Source organism: Paramormyrops kingsleyae, chromosome 1 (assembly GCF_048594095.1).
Source record: "Paramormyrops kingsleyae isolate MSU_618 chromosome 1, PKINGS_0.4, whole genome shotgun sequence".
Lineage (NCBI taxonomy): Eukaryota > Metazoa > Chordata > Actinopteri > Osteoglossiformes > Mormyridae > Paramormyrops > Paramormyrops kingsleyae.
The window spans coordinates 15,512,068-15,533,145 of NC_132797.1; the positions used below are offsets into that span (position 1 = coordinate 15,512,068).

Consider the following 21,078-nt stretch of genomic DNA (forward strand, 5'->3'; position numbering starts at 1 on the left):
AAGGTAACGGAATAGAGGGAGTACCCTGAAAATCAGGCAATCACCTTAAGAAATGTGCTGATTTGTCTTAGAGTTTTTGCAAATAAATAAATGAATGAATGAATGAATGAATGAATGAATATAGAAATAATACACAAAACAGCAGCATAAAAAATGAGATACACAGATTTAATGTAGCAGACAACATAGGAGTGGGGAGCATTTGTACCAAAAAAAAATTCCAAAACCAGTAAATCAGTTTACAGCACAGCAGGCAAAAGAACAGGTGGTTCACTGCCAAATGAAAATGAAAGGTGATTGTCTGATGGTGACATGGAGTAACAGGGCAGAGCAGGCTCTAGTGTGATCTGCAGGGCACAGACTGGCAAACACCTCAGCTGGAATCACCACCACTTTGTTAATGATGGGATAATTGTCAAGGTCTGGTTTCTATGCCTAAAATGCAGTGTAAGCAGTGCAACCTAAAACCATGCGACTGAAGGGAAAACCACAGGAGGAGAAAAATCTGCACAATTCAAGCAGCCATACTGCACTTTTTGGTTAAACTGCTATGCTAAACTTCAGCATGGATCCCACCTTACTGCCTTCTCAGCTAAGAAACAGACATTTACCTCCACATTAGCAGCCATTGTGGTGCCTTTGACAAAAATCATTAATTTTTATGGGGAAGAAACTGCCATATTTCTTTAAAACTTTGCTGACTACACAGACCAAAATAGCAAATAACAAACAGCCTGATCAGCATTATGGCATAGCAAAAAAAAAAAAAAAAAAAAAAGCTGATGCACCAAATCTAAATGCTTCCTTAAAAAACTTCTGAAATGCGTAGATTTTCTCAGATTCCCTTCTCACCTGTCATCCGAGTACAGCTGGTGAAAATCAGTATTTTGTACTTTGTATTAAGGAAAAACCCAAATGACTGACTATGCAGAGACATGGAGACACTTCTGGGTCACAGCGGTTGGAGCATAAAGAGAATTCACCTTAAATAAAATCACTCGCTTGCTCGCACGCCACTCTATTCTACCTCATCACGCTCCTTCTCTGCTCTATGAACATACCAGCCTCATCTCGACATCACATCCACTGTCACGCTTACACACCCAAGGCGCACACAGGCCTTACTTCAGACCTCGAGAACACACCCCGGTTCAGTGCTTCTCAACCCATTCCTCAGGGGACCACCAGATAGTCCACAGTGTTGCTGCCCTCCCAGCTCTCAGCCAATCAAGAACTCCGAATACCAGGTACAGGTGTGCTGGGAGCTGGGAAGGAGGAGAAACATGGACTGTGTGGGGTTCCCCGAGAACTGGGTTGGGAAACACTGCCCCAGAATACCTGCACAAAACAACTTGGTTGGGAGGGGCGTAGCGTCCTTCCTTGGGAGTCGTGTCGGCATGACACTGAAGCTTCAGTGAGGGTGCATGAGCAGCACTAGGCTACTTATAGACTGGTGTGGAGGCCGTGTTTGTGACCCCAGGAAGGGACGAGGAGGGTTTGATCCTCCCGTACTTAGAATGCAGAATATCAGAGGAAACCTCCTACGAAATTAAAAGAAGGGCAGTGAGGAGGGAAAAGGCCATATCTTTTTTTTTTTTTTTTTTAGCTGAAAGCATGTGAAAAATTGAGCCAATGAAGTCAATTAACAAGCCAGAACTTCACTACTGGCGGCAGGAAGACTCAGAACAGCCTCCCATCTGCCACCTGTTTACCAAAGACTAAAGGGAACATGTAGCCAAAGGCTAACGGATAAGCAGATAGCCCAATGCTAGCGGATAAGCAGGAAGCCAAAGGCTAACGGATAAGCAGGAAGCCAAAGGCTAACGGATAAGCAGGAAGCCAAAGGCTAACGGATAAGCAGGAAGCCAAAAGCTAACGGTAAACTCATTTACATTTACCACACAGTCTGATAACTGATAGCTAGTCCAACACTACCCCGATGTGGCACATATGCCAAAGCAGTAGAGGCAGGTCTGCACACGCAGACACACACACAGATTCTGTCATCCTTTCACCAACATTTCACCAACATCCCCGTACAAGTACTGTGATCCTGAAACATGGCTGGTGGGCAGGAGTGAGTGAGGGGGAGAAACGGCACCCCCCTGTGGCAGCAATCAGGGCCCACATATCCAGACTATCCAAAGATATTACTGGAGACCTTTATGAAGAGCTCCTGGGAAACCTAGAATTTCTTTTGGCGGCTTTTGGGTGGCAGCTGCTCTCAGCTGTCATTCCGGGATTTCAGGGGAACCGATATCGGGAAGCGTGATTTCTCTCTTTAAAATTACAGCTGAATGGAAACTTGCAACCAACACAGAACAGTCTCACCCCATCGGTGTGCAACCACCAATATCCCCCTGAGAGCTCACATAAACGGCTCACTGGGAAGTCACAAACACAGGCTGGTATACACACTACATTGTGAATTCCAGCTCTCAGCACAGAGCTCCTTGGGTATGCATTACTCAGGTTAAGTACTCGGTACTAAATACTCAGAGCCCCACCTGGGACTTAAATTTTCAACCTTAAGTTTGTGTCTATCTAAATGACTATGGCCCAGTATTCCAGATATGGATTTAATAAGTGCCCAGGGAATGTCTAACCACATGCCGTTAGACTTGGAACTGATATCTCACGCATTAACGGAGAGGAAAAAAAAATATTTCACCAACCAAATTCTACATTTTATGATGAAATCATCTGATGAGCTCTTTATTGATATTACATGGTATGGGATTTGGGCCAGAACAGGCATCTGATTTCTCCTTAGACATCAAACAGGTGTATACACATGGGAATCCTTATCCCTGTGGACAGAAATGAGGGAGTGTAGGCCTGCCGTTCTCCAGGACGGCCTGCACACCACACAGACTGTGAATAGATAGATATATCCTCCCTCACCTGCAGGCCGCTGACCAGAATCCTCCAGGTTTAATTCACCTAATGTAAAATAATCTGACATAATACAGTCTGACCTAATGCAAAATAACCGGAGGGAAAACTCGACTCAAAATAACATTCATAAAGAAGCTTAACCGATGAAACATTCAACCTGCAGATGACATGCAGACCTGTCCAAACACTGATGTTCTGTTTTGATGTTCTTAAACCAGTCTTTTAGGGTTGAATTACCACAAAAAGATCTTTGTTACTCTATTTACTACCACGGCCACACCTCACCCCAGGCCTTCAAGTCAAAGCACAGAGGACAGGAAGTCGAAAATAAGACAGAGTGGGTGGTGGACATACTTATGACAAAGGACTTTCAGATACGCTCCAGTATCCCGTTTCTCAACGAGTGCTCTGGTATTCCAGTAAAGCCGTGAAAACCACATGTACATTGAAAAAATAACATTTTGAAATAAACAGGCATTCACATGCAAATTTTGGATGTAAACACACAAGGATTCTTAGCATTTCAAATAAGGGCTACAACAGGGTCCTTCAACTCTGGACCTCGATTCCAAATCCAGGCCGTGTTTTCAGTTCCCCCCGGTAGTTGTTTAATAATTACCGATTCTGATTGGTCAGAGGCTTCACACCTGACTGACAGGTAAAGGAAGGCTGGAAAACCAGCAGGGCTCGGACCTCGAGGACCGTGAGTTGAATAACCCTGGGCTACAAGAAAGTGCCGCTATAGAATGAAGTTTAAGCACAAGGTCTGATTTATCTGCACATGTATGCAGATGTCAGTATATTTTAATGATCATTCACATGCCAGGAATCCAGCTTATACATCAAACTTTAATTTAACACGCTATCTCATAGTCAAATAACTGAAAATGTGCACAAATCACCTTCCCTGTGCAAACAGTCACTATCTATAAAAGGTACAGAGGAAGAAAATTTATCATTTACCATTTATCCATCCCCCCCCTTTTCTTTCTGATCAAAAGTTGATGAATATGCATCCAAATGAGAAGACAAGAGTCTTGCTGTGCAAACGAGGTCTGAACTGAAGCGCAGCTCAAGCATTTCTAAGTACTTGGTTTTCAAATGACATTCCAGAGGATTAATTACATCCATAGTAGTGACTACAGCGCCACCTCACAAACCTGTTTTGAAAACCATTAGGAGGAGACCGGGAAGCCATGGTGGCACTGTGGCGTCACGGTGCCAGGCAGCGCCACCTAAGGGCGACGGGCTCAAACTTACGTCTTTCTCCGATCGATGCGGGAACATCGAATTCGTGTAGTACATGCTGTCATCCGCGTAGTCGCTTTCGCCCCCCTCTGCAAACTTCTTTCTTGTAGCATTAAACATGCTGTTTGTCACCTGCAAGCAGAAAGGGAGAGGAGTCTAAATCATTACAGTCAGGAGTCACTCTGGGAAGACAAATAAATAAATAAAACAAAACAAAACAAACAAACACCCCAAGCCAGTGTCATGTGTAATAGCACCACCTAATGTAGACCAGTGGGCGGGGTCATAATAGAAAGCACCAATCACAGAAGGCCTAGGAGGCCCAGTAGAAGGGTGTCAGCGTCATAGCAGTACAAGATGGATTACCCATCTGAAATGAGCCCTTACATGACCAGCTCCTGGAAGCAACCTTATCTGTAAAAGCACATTGCCTCTCAGACAGCACAGAGGAAATGTGGACGATACCCAACCATAACGAGTAACTGACAGACAGCCTTCAGAAATGAAATGCCGTTTCCTGCGAGACTCCTCTTCAAACGAGTTAGACCGTGCTCAACAGCACTCTAACCCAGTCTGCCATGAGATAATCGTCAGACCGCTGCTGGCTAAGGGACTCAACTGGAAAATTTGGACATGCTCACCGCAGACTGAGCCCTTAGAGCTCGGACGACAGCTGAAGTCTAAGGTGTGTCTATAGCCAATCGCGGGCAGGAATTTCCCAACGAGCATGATGCAAGTGGTCCTGCTTGGAAGGGGAGGATTCAATCAAGCCGGGGAAAAAACACAACTAAGTGAATACTGTAGACTATGGGAGTGGGCCTCATTATCATTAAGGGATCCACTCAAAAAGAAATTGCCATTACCTTGTAGATTAAACTGACTCATCATGCTTCTCTGCACCATCTTCCTTCCAGAATGGCCTCACTCCTCACCCCTGGGCCATTAACCAACGGTTTGACAGAAAATGCATGAGGATACCATTATGTTAAGCAGCACCACAAAGCAGCAGAAGCTGCAAACACGCGTGAATGACTCACATTCAACAGACTAAATCCGAATCAACTACAGCTTTCAAGACGTTTTCCTAGAGTCCTTTTTGATTGAAATCCAAAGACCTGTCCCACTCGTTCCACTCTGAATATCACCCCGTATATGTAGAATGACAGGTGGAAGCATGTCTGATGCACGGAAGCCTCACCCTCTGTAAGCACCTGATTGAAAACCTTCCTGCTCAGATGAAGCACCCAGGAATTTCAGGTTAGCGCCCAGGAAGCATGAAAAGCCTCTTATAGTATCTCTACGAATGGTGATGCTCAGAAAGTCTCAGAAAGACCCGCGCGGGGATTCCAACAAGCCAGTAGGAAATCAGACCGTTTGTACCATCACATCCAGGTGGGAATCGCAGCCCAGACCGCGAGCCTTTTCACATCACACCGCCTTCTCGAGCTACGGTGGCCTAGAAGGAGCAGAAGGTACAGGCCGCGACCCGCTCCGTCACTGAGGTTTGGTCAGAAGGCAGAAGCAGGCCGAGTTACAACCGACGTACCCCTTTCTCTCAAGAGGAACCGCAACAAAAAGCTGTTGAGCTGTTACGAGCGGTGACCACCTCACAGGTAGTCTGCATACATGTCAAAACCATTTATACTACCCAATTAGGAAAAGGAAAACAAAAAAAGCAACACAAGCCCCATGGCTGCAAGCATTTGCAGTCAATCTGAAGCAGATGGGAACATACATAACTTTGGAGACTTAAAACATGCCTTCAAAGTGATTCCAGGTCAGCTATGCAGCCTGCATTGCCTGCCTGTTAAATCTACACAACAGGCCCTGTGTGTAACAAAGAGCAGCCTGTAGCAGCAGCCAGAAGTAAATCCTCCCACTCAGGAAGCAGTGACCGGGCTTCTGCCAGCCAGGTCACCTTTAGTGCATGAGCTGCCTGCAACCTTTCAGCAGTGGTTTGCATAAGAACACCATAACCCTAACCCAGACTCCTCCATCTCCAACAAAAGACAAGAGGGACTGATTGAGGGCCAGAAAAAAAGGGGGTGAGGTTAAAAATCCTGCCCGCCAACCACCTGCCTTTGAGAAAGCATCAGAGATCTCATGAAATCAGGCTTGTGACCCTGACCCAGCTGCAACCTTGAGAAAGCCATAGATGGAGCACATGCAGCCTCAGTAGCCTGACTGAGACCTTTAAAACATTCTTCTTATCACATGATTCAGAAAAGGCTGGAGTTCAGTTAAGCACCAAAAAAAGAACTTTGGGGCATTTGGCTGCAGGTCTCAATAGCAGACCTTTAAAAGGCATCAGGGCCGGTTTACCAAAGCGTAGACGAGAGCAGCCAGGCAAAAGCTTTCGTCTTGGAAACCACGTGTAATGGGCAGCAATAACATCCGGTCTATCAGAACAAATGAAAACGAGCAGAAGCCATAGAAATGAAGCTGAAATTGAGGAGGTTTAATACTTTCACCTCTGCGGGGGTTCACAGGCCGGGAAAGATGCACACAAAGCCTGCGAACTTCACTCACTCACACACACCAAGGCATGACATCCTTTTCAGCCTTTGGCCTCCACATGGCGAGAAACCACAGCAGCGGCTGACGGCTGATCCTGCCCAATACCGCAGTTTGACTCACTTAAGCGTATGGAAATGTGCAGGTCCGTCAAAAAAGCAAATCCTTCCTCTGCATCAGAAAGACGACCGGAAGCACCATGTGCAAAGTTACCATGTACTGACCCACAAGCATGTCTGAACTACAGGGAAACGGGTCGAGCTGTAGCAGGAGCCAGTCCACGGGGCTCACCTGACAATCGGGCCAACAAGTTAGCTAACGCATCATCCATCAAACCATCTTCCCACAATGAGAGGCAGCTAGGGTGAGGAGGGCAGGGCATCGTCAGGTGTGTAGCTGGACAGGTCCACAGGGCTGAATGCTCTCATTCATATCCCCTCATTAACAGAGAATAGCACCTGCAGCTGGAACAAGCAGCAGTAGCAAGATCGAGTAATAAGTCACAGTGAGCGGGTATACCTATCCTTATGGGGACACAATGTCCCCATAACGTGATAAATATCCGGTTTTTTACCTTATGGGGACCGGTTTCCTGGCCCCCATAATGAAAAACTCTATTTTATAAAAATCAGTGACTGCCATATAAAAACTAAAAATGCAAAAACTCTTGCATTTTGTCTGTTTACTTATGGTTAAGGCATGGTGGGGGTTATGGTTGTCATAGTTAGCGTTAGCATTTTTCCCATTGAAATGAATGAGCGGTCCCCATAAGGATATGTTTACCCTACGTGTGTGTGTGTGTGTGTGTGTGTGTGTGTGTGTGTGTGTGTGTGTGTGTGTGTGTGTGTGTGTGAAACTTCAACAGAAACCAGCCCAACAGTCTTCATCCGGCTTCATCAGCCACAGGAAAAAAAAAAAAAAAAAAAAAAATGTTGTGTAAATTTAACTGCTTCACCACAAACAAAAAAAATGCCACAAACAAATCGAGTGCGATGCAATGACAGCAGCGGTAACACAAAATGCAATTAGTCACCTCTGGCATCAGAGAAATACCAAAGGGATGAAAACCAAGAACTACCATGCAGAGGATGCAGCAGCGCCACATTAATAACTGATTCCAACAAATCAGACTCAACGGGAAGCTCTAATACTCTGCGTGACCGTTGCACAAGTTGCTATGTTGAACACTGGGATCCAGACACCGACATGGTGTCACTCTGATCAGAACACCTACTTACATGTCTTACAACTACACTACTATTTTTGAGCTTTCCCTTAGCCGCAGGCTGCTGATTCTCCGTGCCTCTGTGCCGCCCGCGGTCACGGCACAGCCAGTGCTGCCGGCTCGGCATGGCCCCAGGGGGACTCTCCCTGGATGCGTTTTTGCCATCACCAGCCAAATGTTCTCGTGGGAGCGCTCACTGCCTCCCTCACCACCCCCATTCCAGCTGCCCACGCTCCGTACGACCCACCCAGAGGTGGGTCGAGCTGTGATTGGACGGCATTACCGCGTGGGATCAACGCCAGGGAGCAGGGCGCCGGCCCAGATCCGGCAGGAGCAGAGGGAGGCTCACTCTGCCAGCTTGGCAGCCGGGGGATGAATGGGGGGCGTGATCGTGTATAAGCACCGGTTCCAGGCTACCGGTGTTTAATCTAGCCAGCTTCAGCAACACCAGTGAGATGCGATATCTTCAAATGCATCCGCAAGTCGAACCAAAACAGCAATCAATCATTAATGGAAGGGAGTCAAACAAAACCCAGCATTCCTGAGCTGTCTGGATGCGAGTATATGGACATACGGCCAGTCTGAAATTTGGGAGCATCGTTCAGTATCACAACCAGGGACGACCAATCAAAGAGCGACTTTCAAAGCAGATGCTTTGCACTTCAGGAGGGCATTATGGGTATGGGTCAGCACTGAATACACCCAATGTGAGCAGATGGGGGGTGGGGGGTTCAGCCTTCTTTTCGGCTGACTGAAAAATTGCAACAGGGCAGGGAGGCTTGCCGATCGAGTGTCGGGCCCTCGGGACACTTTGGCGCAGGCACCGATCAGGTCGCCTCCGTGACAGGTCCGCAGCACGGGAAGGAACAGACACTTTAATGAACTGACAAAAGCAACAGTAATTCAGCTCTGGGAGCAGGACAGCGAGGCTCCGGCAAAGTCACTGGCATGGAATTTACCCCCCTGGTGCTGGAGCAAAGCTCATTGGGGACCATCATCACTTTACAGGCTGAAGACCAAACTGCCATTTGATCTTCAGCCTGAAAAAGCCCAGATTGGTGTGAGTTCACAAACCAAAGACAAACAGCGGGAGGGGCTCCTTCGTCCTGTCGTCCCCAAGGCAAACGCTACCAGAGTCAAGCTGCCCCACATCCGGCAGGAAAATAAGATGCTCCAGGTGAGAAACACACTTCCTGGGAACGTCAGTCTCCCACAAAGGGATGAAGGAAAAGCAAGGAGGTGAGGCAAGGTCAAGTCAGAGGTCAGGCGAACAAAGCAACATAAAGCCTGACTCCCACATTTGCAAGATTTCATAATTTCTTAGAGACGGTTCCTGTGGACAGGACATTGTAAATTTACGACCATCTTTAATGAAACCTTACTACTATAACAAAACCAAATACAGGCAATCTCTGGGTTAAGAGTGTCTGACTTATACTTGTACTTGAAGAGTTTTCATGCAGTAAAACAAAGCTCCTTAATCCAGTAGGTTTTCTGGGTCTGATATTAAGACAATAAGAGCAGCAAGTGCATATCTTACACATGTTTTGGTTTCACATTTCTATCGCAGCTGTTGGGAAGTCAGCGTCTCCATCATATTGCATCTCGGCCCTGAAACCAAAGACAGATACCAGCACGAGCAAGCGGACAGCTGCCCTCTCCCCACCCCTTACCCACCCCAACACACCCCTCCTCCCCACAAACACAGACCATTCCTCCTCCAGTTCGGCAGAGCTGTATCTCTGTATACAGGAGAGTGTCTTGTGGTTGTAGGGGGTCGAGACCCTGGCGGGGCCGTGATGCGTATCGCGCCGGCGTCACACCAGACGGCCTTGGCTTGGCTGTGCCGGAAAAACGGGCGGAAACACCGAGGCCGCCGTTTGGCGTCCTCTAGGCTATTCACGCAAGCACGTCTGCCTTGTCCAGAGAAAACCCCCCCCCCCGTTCTTGATGAGTACCGACCGACTGACCAATGCCCACACCGAGATCCAGGCCAGCTGGTTCCCAGCTCCAATCAGAGAGCTAAATCCGGGGCTACGTATTTTTAAAGGGGTGGGGGAACCGACGATTGCAGGGAAGCATAGCAGGACATATGTCCAGTCATGAGCGGGGGGGTCCGTGCCATCTGCGATGCTGCCGGATACGGCCGGTACGCTCGCTGGCCGGGATCCACGAGCGACGGCGAGTCCCGGGAGAGGAAGCCGCTCGCCTCTACAGGCTGGAACATCCACCTGTAGCCCTTTTCTGGGGGATCATCCAGGAAGCCCTGACCCCAGTGCAGGTCCAGGCACTGGCTTCCCCTCACACCACTGGTACACCAATGAGACAGATATAATCAACTTCCGAATGACCGACCCACGGATCATCCAGACCCGAATGAGGCCCCTTCGCCGCCCCCATAACTTCACCAGCTCGATATCGATATGCAATCCCTCTTACACCAACGTTTCCATCTCCTGCGCACTGTGTCGTATGAAACTCTCTCTTATTAAAGCAGCATCTGATTTTCGCTTCTGCCTGAGCGTTGACGTTTCTCCTTTAGTGGGTTCTTCACCGTCTGCTTCGTTCTTCGTCTGACTGCCCAGCCCCCACCAGACCACAACACCTGCTCAGAAAACAAAAACGCTAACAGTGCAGACCGGACGCATGCAGCCTCTTCGGGGGCAAACTGCTGTCAGTTATCAGCACACTTTATGTCCAGGCTTCTTGATGAGTTTTTGGAAATCTGCTTTGGTAATGCTCTACGTTAAATGAATCTTGGCGTTTTGGAACCACTGGGAAACTACAGAATGGGAAGTAACATGAGTTTCATCTCTGCCATACAGGTTTCATACACTTCAGTAAAAGGGAATCACTGTATTAAACAGACGTCAGTCTGAAGACCCCCTTCCAGTTACTACAGAGACGGGAGCTAGAGCGATAGCCGCAAGCTCTTATCAGCACAAATGCTTGACCTGACAGCAGGCTTTGGTCAGCCAGCAATTCTGCTCGACGTCAAATGAGAGTATTTCACTTCAGCAGACAATTTCAAAGCACCCACTATGCCTGAACATGCCCAAAAGGACACTACGTTCTCTCAAAGGGCCGTCGAAGCAGATTCGGCTGAGAGTCAGTGCTTTGATATGGTCGTCATTTCTGTTGTTCAGCTGGGTGGCACAGAGAGAACAGAAAGCAAAAGTGAGGGGGAGCAGGGGGCAGCGCCCCCACTCTCGGGGCCATCAGCCTGACCCCGGAGCTCCTCCAGGTGACGGCCAACAAAACCGGGAATCCCAGGTGAATTCTGGGTGGCCAGTTCTGCCTGAGGAAGAGGTGCAGTTACATGACAAAGCCTCCTTTAGGACAAACAAGAGAGACGTGAAGGATAGGTGAAAGCCCAAGGGTGAGCGACTATGCACCCGGGTCGCTTCAGCACGGGTATGGTGTGCGTTCACCGCGATGGGCAGGAGCCTTACCTTTCCAACTCTGGAGACTCGCCGAGAAGCAGCAGCGCGAGAGAGAGAGAGAGAAAGAGAGAGAGAGGCTCAACGACAACAAGCGAACCGAAAGCGAAACTAACTGCTGTGTGTGTGCGCAGATATGAACCGGAGAGCTTTCATCAAAAGGAAAAAAGGTGAATCACACTCTGACTAGGCTGAAATCAGACGGTAGAGACTGCTCCGTGAAAGCCTTTAGACTTCTTGGGAATGTATCAACATTCCATCCATCTTCCAACCTCTTACCTAGAGTGGGGTCGGGGGGGGGGGGGGGGGCCTGGAGCCTATCCCAGGCAACACAAGGGTACAAGGGTGGGGGGGGGGGGGGTACCCTGAATGGGATGCCAGCCCATCACAGGGCACACTCTCACACAATCATTTAAATTTCATTACACATTCATTTAACTGCAAATTAATAATGTGTTTATAGTGCATCTCTATATCTTTATACAGGATTCCAAGGATCACGCTGATCTACAGCCTCTGGCAAGTAGAACAAGCCTCCCGGCTGGGAGCGGATACGAGGTTCAGCTGTCAGCCATCAGCATCACTGTCTGTCCAAGAGCCACCAATCATCTAGCCGTGGGAGTCACCTGACACGTCGGGATCTAATCCAGGCAAAGCCGCAGTCGACAAATCAAGTCAACAAATACACAGGTCAAGCTTCACTTTTCTAGGGCCAAGAAGCATGGAAGCACAAATACTATGCCAGCATAAGGTTAAACTGGGAGGTATGGTGGCATAGTGGGGGGGCACTGGGCCTTACATCTCCAGTGCGTTTGAATCCCACCTCCTGCTCTTGTATAACGTGTTTCTCCTCTCCATGTCACATGGCTTCCCTGTGTGTGGTCTGGTTTCCAGAGGCAGAGAGGCACTTAGGTTATCTGGCATCTCCAAATCCCCCAATTCTTGTGTTCTGAGATGGACTGGCAACCCACTGAAGGAGTAGCCCTGCCTAGTGCCGTATGCTGCCTGCATAAGCCAGTGCTGGGCCCCCTGCCACCTGGACCACGACAAGTGGGTAGATGATGGATGGAAATCTAAAATGTGAAGAAATCAAATGCATAAGATTTTATAATTTCAGTCTTTTCAGTCAAAGACTGTATGGCTTTGTTTTCAGTTTCTGTATTCTGTAAAAGACTGAATAGGTTATTATGCATTAATTAGAATAATTACACTGAACTATAGTAGTGAGTCGTGATTATTTGCCTGTGGCTCCAGCTGATTTTATAAATACAGATCAATGCTGGGAAAAATAAAACCTAGACGCAAGTACAGCTCCCAGGTAGGTTTCCTAAACTACAAAAGCACCACTTAGGGCAGGGCTGTTCAAATCACAGACCTCAAGGTCTGAGCCCTGCTGATTTTCCAGCCTTCCTTTACCTGTGAGCCAGCTGTGAAGCCTTTGGCCAATCAGAATCAGTAATCATTAAACCGACTGCCTGGGAGAACAGAAAACAAGGCCTGGATTAGGAATCAAGGGCCAGATTTGAATAGGGGGGGGGGAACTTGGGCCATATGAGCACAGCAGGCTGATTTATGCACAAACCCACAATCAGAAAGCAGAAAATCACACCTTTGGATGGTGAGAGGCAGGCACGTCTCTCGAATTGTCTTGGCTGGTAGGGGCGATATGACGTGATAATCAGCGGGAGCTTGGAGCCCACAGGACAGCCAGTCACCAGCAGCTATGCAGTGGGATGTGCAGCATCCATCCCCAAGACGACGGCAGAAATGAGGATTCCCACATTTCAACAGAAGACAGTTTTGCTTATCAATTTACTTTGCACAGGTTCTACTTGGAATTCCAAGTGCTGAAGGATTCATTAATTTAAAAAGTAGGCACAATAGTCTGTATTTACCATATGGCTCTGTAGTAACTAGGGGAAGGAAAAAAAAGTTCTCTCTCCACTGCTTTAATACTGCTTCAGTAAAATTAATAAGACTTTAGCGACCTTTAATCTGACAGCCCATAAGGGCTTTTAAAAAGTGTTTAGTATCAAAATAACTAACAACTGACAGGTCACAGGCTGCTTAAAATGTACTATTATAGCATGATGTGGACAAAGGCAGTCTTGCACAAGAAGAGAGGTCCCTCAGAACATCAAATTTAGGAATATGTAATCAAGACGAATAAACATTGGCTGCTGTATTAAAAGATTCCTGTGGCAGACACGAGCGGCCCACGGCATGCTGGGAATACCGCCGAGAGCAACAATCAGGCAAGATTTTAGAAGTAACGCGACAAAGAGCCAGAACATCCGACGACTCCGCAGGAACGGTGAGGCAAAAGTTGGCCGTCATTTCAGCGCACCCACAGCCAGCGGCAGAGACGCGGCAGCTCTGGGACACCGGCAGATGCTGGGCAGGACCGCTCCGGATGCGTCACATTGGCGGGACTTAATGACGAGTCTGTCTCCGTAGCGGAAAGAGCGACGTGTCAGCGGCATCCCAGGTCTCCCCCCATGTGAGTCTACACCTGTGCCACGGGCGGCTGGGGGTGGGATGTTAACGGAAAATGTCAGCAGGAGAAGCAGCATTGACTAACGTTCCACTACACCATCATTCACAACAACCCAGGTATTGTATGGCTTTTATAGAAGAAACAGGGCTTAAGTGCAATGTTTAAAAGGTACAACAGGAGTTCCCCAAATAAAGACAATTGCTTATAACAGAAAAAAAACAAAAACCAAAGCATGGCGTTAAGCTTTTGCTCTTTTCATCTTCTATGATATTCATAGTTTTCCAAAAGGCTGTTGGGGCATCGGTCCAGAAAGGGCCAATAAGACGACATTACGGCTGTTCGCAGGGAGGGGGCGCCTCGGAGCAGGAGAAATGGCTCCCCGCAGTGCGAGAACAACGCGCCGCAGGCTGGCGGAGGACATTTCAGAATATTGCTGCGATTTATAAAAATAGGACACAGATGCAGCGCTGCAGAAGACACTGGGGGGTGGGCGTGATGATCGGTGCAGCGGGAGTGGCCAAGCGCCATCAAGGACCATCCCGTGGCGGTTCAGGGTCGCCGGCGCAGCTTGCCCAAATCCCAGGGGGGGGGCTCCCGTGACAGACGGCACCGATTTCCCACAAAAGCAGCACATCTCTCGCCACAGTGTCATTTCCACAGCAGCATGCTTTCTCATTACCGAGCGCGCACAGAAACTGCTCCACTGAACTGATGAGGCTTCCCTTCCCCCACCCTAGCCCTGATGTTTACATGCAGCTTATTTCAGAAGGGGGGGGGGTCTGGGCATCCCTTTGCCCATGCTAATCACTAAATGTGTACGCTTCCAGAACATAGAAACAGGAGTGCCGAGACCGGCAGAACGAAGCACCTCCTTCTCAAAGGTCGGTCCTTTTATTTTTGGGGGGGGGGGGGGGCACCAATGTCAGACCTTAACCATTTTCCAGATTATTCTAGGCGTCTCCCAGGTTACGATAGTTTTATTGGAACGTAACCCTATCGTAAGGCGAAAATATTGCAAGGCAAAACTGCATTTTAATACAGTGCCCTAACCTAACAAACACCATAGCCTAGCCTACCTTAAACATGCTCAGATCACTTACATTAGCCTACAGCTGGGAAAAATCATTAACACAAAGCCTAATTTATAATTAAGTGTTGAATATCTCATGTAATTTGTTGAATAATTTACCGAAATTGAAAAACAGAATGGAATAGGAATACCCATCGTAAAGTCAAAATATCATAACACGGACCATCGTAACCCGGGAAGCGTCTGTATTAAAGCAAAGATTATGGTAGTTCCCTTTAAAGGACAGGTAGTGGAAAGCCAGCATTGCTAAGGGCCCTCCTGGGGTTTAAAGGCCCCATTTGGGTGACTCGCAGAATGCCTGCGCAAAACTCACTTAATGAGCTTTGATCCCCAGTTGAGTGCAAGAATCAGTGGCAGCTATTGATGGGATTGTGAATTGACAGCAGAGACCCTCTGGGGAGAGGAGCAAGAGCTCCTTTGACCAGACAGATTCCAGATGGCCCTTTGGTGGTGGTTGGATTTGATGAATGACAAGCCAGGCTAGGTCTTTGGTACCTTGAGAAACGTCATTCTCTACCAGAAAGTTAAATATAAAACAGAGAAGGCATAGAGGAGGGACACTACTACCAGCACAGAGTCTCCACCAGTGATGCCATCCATTGGTCCACATCTCAAAGGTGCTTAAAATAGTGCCAGTTGGATATATTCAATACTTCGTGACCAACGGAAATGAATGGACGACCTGTCTCTATGCCAACTCCACATGCAGTACAACCCACACTTCATTTTATGATAATTACATCTGTGCCACCTTTAACACAACTGGGAAGCAAGAAATGATAGCACTTTACAGAGAGATAACAACAGCTGGTGACAAACCATGGCAACGTGTCGCTCCTGCAAATCCCTTCCTTCAGTCCAAGCGCACGAGCAAACAAACAATCCGAATCCCGACTTATCCCTGCAGGCCCCACCTGCCAAGCCTGGAGGACGGAGGTGATCTTTACTTCAGGAGAACCCTGCGGGTGCATTCATTCAGGATGGCCTGGCTCCGACCCCCCAGAGCGCTACCTCTGGGCTTCAGGAGAGGAAGCCGTCTATGGAGAAGTCCCCAGGAACCCAGGGGAGCACGGCAAGCTATCCGACTTCCCGCTGTCGGTTCTTAGGGAGCATGAATCCTTCCCACAGCAATGACAGCACCATCTTACACGTCACCAAAAGGGCAGAGGTTCTCTCAGTAGGACAGAGGTAAGGGCAACAAAGAGGTCCATTTGATCTATTATGAAGAAACCCATTTTGTATTCTGGAGTATTCTTTATAATTACAGTTATTTCTTAATTATATCGCTATAAGGACAGAAGAAAGCAGCACACAGTTGAGTTCTATTCTTGGCCTCTAATTATAAGATATTTCTCCACCCCAGGTTGTTTTTCCTCCACACCCACCAGGTTACACACATATTTCCTGTCTCGAACAAGTGATCGTAATCACAACACCACTCTGTAGCACCTAGGACCACAGAAGACACTTCGTGACGCCGACCTTGGTGGTGGTGGTCGTGGAGGCTGCAGTCTCTCCTCTGGCATCCCAGGCAGCCAGATCTGCCTCCATACCAAAGATTCAGAGAAGCTGTCACCCTCACCCGCAAAGTCAGCTCCATTTTCATCAGGCGCAAGTCAATTTGCCGCAGCTTAAATTTCATCACCTCAAGTGGCACAAAAAGTTCTCCTACCCCGATTACCGACATGGAGAAGAATAAAAAGGACAGCTGGTCACTGATACTCCAGTTTTGGTTACAGTAAATCCTCTCAAAAGTCCCAGCCAGTTTCTGCACACCTCTCAAAAAATCATACCTATACTGGGAAGTGATCTAGCCCACTACCTCCATGTAATGGGTATTAGCAGATAAAGGGATGTTATATAACAACATGATCATAACATCCTGACAAACACTCCAACAGTCTAAAGCCGGGACAGTCAGTCAACTAGGGAACAGACTCCATTAGTCAGTGGGATCAAGTGGAGCAGACTGTGAATGACAGATGAGGGGCGAGCAGGAATCACCCAGATGTTCTGTACGTCCTTTTTGGTCACACTAATACGATGAAGTGAAAATTCCCCCTTGGATGTCATGAAGGACAGACCGTTAATAATGATTCAATAGCATCGAGTCTACCAGCAACCTGGAAGGGGACAGAGTTAGGGATTTCAGCATTCTTGAAAGGTTCTTCCCAGCAAGCAAACATACTAGATGTCAACCAAACATTTTAATGCAAAGGGCACTTCAATAGATATAGATCTGGCATAAAACACTGACTGGGAATGATGAGAGCCAAGTCGTCATCAACCTCTTAGGTCTCATTACTAAAAATGGAAGAGAGCAAAAAAAAAAATCATAAAAACAGCTACATAACAGCAGATGTAGGGATCAACCCAACGAGCATCACCCAAGTGTCCACAAAAGCATTAAAGAGCATTTCTTTTTAATGTAGAATTCCTGTCTCACACCGGCACAATGAAGCACCCCCCCCCACACTTTATTTTGTTTCTAGGCAGGAATGCCGGCGTTCACAACCAGAGGCCCGGCAAAATCAATGGCGCATTTATGAGCGCCTGCTCCCCCCACGCGCCGACCGAGCACCAATAGGGGTATTCATCCATCCTGCGAGGCCAAAAGACACAGCTGCTCAGGCTTTCGTGCCACAGTCAGGGGCCGATGGCCACCGATAAGCCTCGCCGTTCTCAGCCCCCGAGGCTGCACCTGACCAGAGGAGGAAGGGGGAAACCGGACTGGAACGGTAGCCGGCGCCGCTGCATGGCTACGATGTTCTGGCGGCCTTTGATTCACTCGGCAGCCACGCATCAGAGCAAGAGGCAGAGCAAAGCCATACATGATCCACCCTTCCGTGCCACGTTGCATTAAACACACAGGATGCCTACCTACACTCCTTGTAACAGAGGACACCACATTAAAAAAGACGACGGAGCTATTAACTTAATCCCCCAGTTCCACTGACTTAAAAATAGCTCAAATGATGAAAAGGGAACCTTTTACAAAAAAAAAAAAAAACAGCAGAGCATCCGCCAGCAGAACGACCAGAAAACGCCTGCAGACCGCAAGCTCCTTTTAGCCAGAGAGCACTATATTTCTGCAGCCAACAAACCAAATGCTTGATACCCTCGTCCCAACGAGAAATGTACGGCTGGTTTCCTTCCTTGAATGTTTTGGGGCAACAAAAGTTCAGCCTGCGGTACTAAGCAGCATCCTTAAATCCTAATAGTGAGAACTGCACGTTTAGCTTTGGAGAAACCAGCAGCTGGGCACATCTCACGATCAGGAAGATGTATTATCAGCACACATGGAGAGTGCCCATGTTAGTGTGGGCGTAGAAGGCAATGGAAAACACGCACAGTACCGCAAAAGTAGTGCAAAAGTCTTAGGCAGTCAAAAAAATTAGTTATCTGAGTAAGTGTATATTTACTGAGGAAAAAAAAAATCAATTTGACTAATATTTGCTAATTAACAGTAACAATAAAAACAAACATGAAATATCTTCTGCTCTACTTTATCACAACACTAAGCTAGACAGAGCTGTGTTCTCTATCCACTTTGGCAGCACAGAAGATAATCAGCTCACAGTCAGGCACACAGAAGGCACAGTCTCTGATGCAACTGATGAGTGCTACACATCAGCTAGGCTCACCTGTGCGGCCAGAGCAATCGGAATACGCAGGATTAAGCCAACTGTGCACGTGTGCTTTTTCCAACAAGTTGGTCACATGTGAACACAGCTGCTCAGAGACGGGATCAGTCACATTGAAACATGGATACAACCACATTCACTCGATTCACAAGTATGGAGACAGAAATCCATTTAAAATCGCTACTTTTGCTGGAAAATGCAAGCTATTAAAAATCCGCATGTTTTAATCATAGATATGCAGCGCTAAAATTCAAAGCCATCCATCACTACCATGTCAGCACATCCAACATGTTTTTTAACACAATTTTTCATTTTCGTCAGACACCGCCCTCGTTCTGCCCCAGAAATCACACCTGTTGTCATTTCCTTTGATGCCAAGTGCTAAAAACACGGTCAGTGAGCACTCTCAAGAAACAAAACTCAAGACAGAAACACGGCATACATTCCCACAAGAAAGTCTCTCCAAAGGACATCGGACTTTACAATAAAAAAAAAAAAGGTTATTGTCATTAATTAGGAATTTGCAAAGGCTGTAGATGCTGACCTACACGATGTGGGACTTGAGAAATCTTAAAGAACTCAAAAATTCCTGTACCAAACATACCAAAACAAAGAAGCATACAACTACAAACAATCGTACTATGACAAAAAGTATTTTTATTAAAATTTTAAGGTACAGAAAAGAACTCTGAGGAGCATCCCAAAGGTACAAACAATATTAATATACCCCAATGGTACACAAATGTTCCTCAGAGTCCATTTTAGTACCTTAAAAAGGTACAACTACGTACAGCTAAGGGTACAATTGGCACTCGCTAGAGGGTACAGCCTCAGTGTCAAGCAAATGCACACATTTTTTTGCAGCAGAATCAATACAAAGTGCACGATGATGAGGCCCCCGCAATACAACTCTGCGGGTTAGAGACCTTACATTACAGCTGCTGCTGGAGCCCATGTGCCTTTTACCAAGAACCAGCGGGAACGCGGGCAGGTAATGAAAGACAGCTTACGCCCACGGCACGCGACATTTTAGCAAAGGCACGTGACGACCTGCTGGAACGAGTCAACAGATACACAGACGGAAGAAGATCTAGACTCACACCTAGAGGCGCGAAAGCACTCAACGACAACGGGTCCGAAGATCCAATGCAACTCGTGAGCATGTCAACGCTAAGCATTCGTTTACAGCTATTTATTGTTAGCGATAGCTGCTGTACTTATCTGGCACTGCAGTGTGCAAACGGCATGCAAGGATTTCAATCTACATGTTCACACTGCCCTGAGCAAGATAGGCAGTTAGAGGATGAATGGATGATCCGTCCACAAACATAGAAAACCTTGATGCATTTACCACTAATTCCGATTGATCACAAGCCCAGAGTACTCATGATAAAAATGAGACAAGCCTCCATTATGACAGCACAGTGTAACATTAGCTGGATGACCCAGCATCGATTCGCATCCATAGTCGGGGTATCGAGGTTATCAAACATAACTACGGAGCTTATAACCGACTCCACCTACTGTGCTGAAAAGCTGACCATGCAGTGGGGTGGGGGGGGGGGGGGGGGCAGATGAGCCGATTTCAACCCAAGTATCTTTTTCTACCTTCTCAGATGACTGCCTCCCCAGGAAAGCGGCCGCCGGCTCCCAGGGGAGGGCAGACGTTTAGAGTGATGGCGTCTGCAGGAAAGCTGACACAGAGGCAGGTACCAATGGAGCCTCAAACTGGCTTTTCAGACAGTGCCCCCCCACTCGAGGCAAAAACTCACACTTCCAAAAAAAACAAACAAAATAATAATAATAATAATAATAATAATAATAAACAAAAAAGCAGAGGAAACTTAAAGCAGGACAGGTGCAGATTACTTGAACCCAGTAGTCCTGTTGCCCATATTCCACTCTTCAAAACAGAAGGGCCATTTCTGCTTTTTCCATTCAAACCAAGGTGATGCGCAGTTGCCCATTATGTGTGATTTATTTGCCAGCCAGGCTAAAATTACTCTATTCCCATCCAGTTCAAAACATCTAGCCCCAAATATTAAGACCTTTGATTACTCTCAGGAAAGAAAAAACAACTTGTGTGAGACCTTTTCATCACATCTCATTCCGTTGAGAATCTGGGTCATGACAAGTCAGTGTTAATGGGAGCAGAAAAACTACAGATCAAAGACTACCGCAAGTTCAAGAAAGCGGCGCGACGCTAAAACCATATCAGCCATCACTAAAATCATATTAAACATCGTTCCTGCTGTTTTATGACTTGATCTCCCTGCGTTAACGGCGACGTTTTGGCAACGTCGTCGGCTGTTTTAAATAAACAGCGAGGCGACACGAAAAGGCGACGATTGCGACCCCCTTCCCACCGCCCCGCATAATCAAACCACAACTTGTAAATAACGAAACTGAACTGCAACACTTGGACGCCCTACATTTGCGTTAATGTGACTCGACTCACAGCGGCCTCAGTCCCAATGCGGAGATAAACATCAAATCAAAGAAACATTTTTCGTCAGCTGTCA

At 47.3% G+C, this 21,078-nt stretch overlaps 1 protein-coding gene across 1 annotated transcript in view; it reads right to left on the reverse strand.

Annotated features, from left to right (window-relative positions):
• Positions 1–21,078, reverse strand: part of LOC111851428 (CCR4-NOT transcription complex subunit 2) — a 39,873-nt gene that overhangs the window by 17,550 nt on the left and 1,245 nt on the right. Inside the window, 1 exon segment of the mRNA XM_023826378.2 lies at positions 4,159–4,278. Coding sequence (XP_023682146.2) covers positions 4,159–4,278 — 120 coding nt within the window.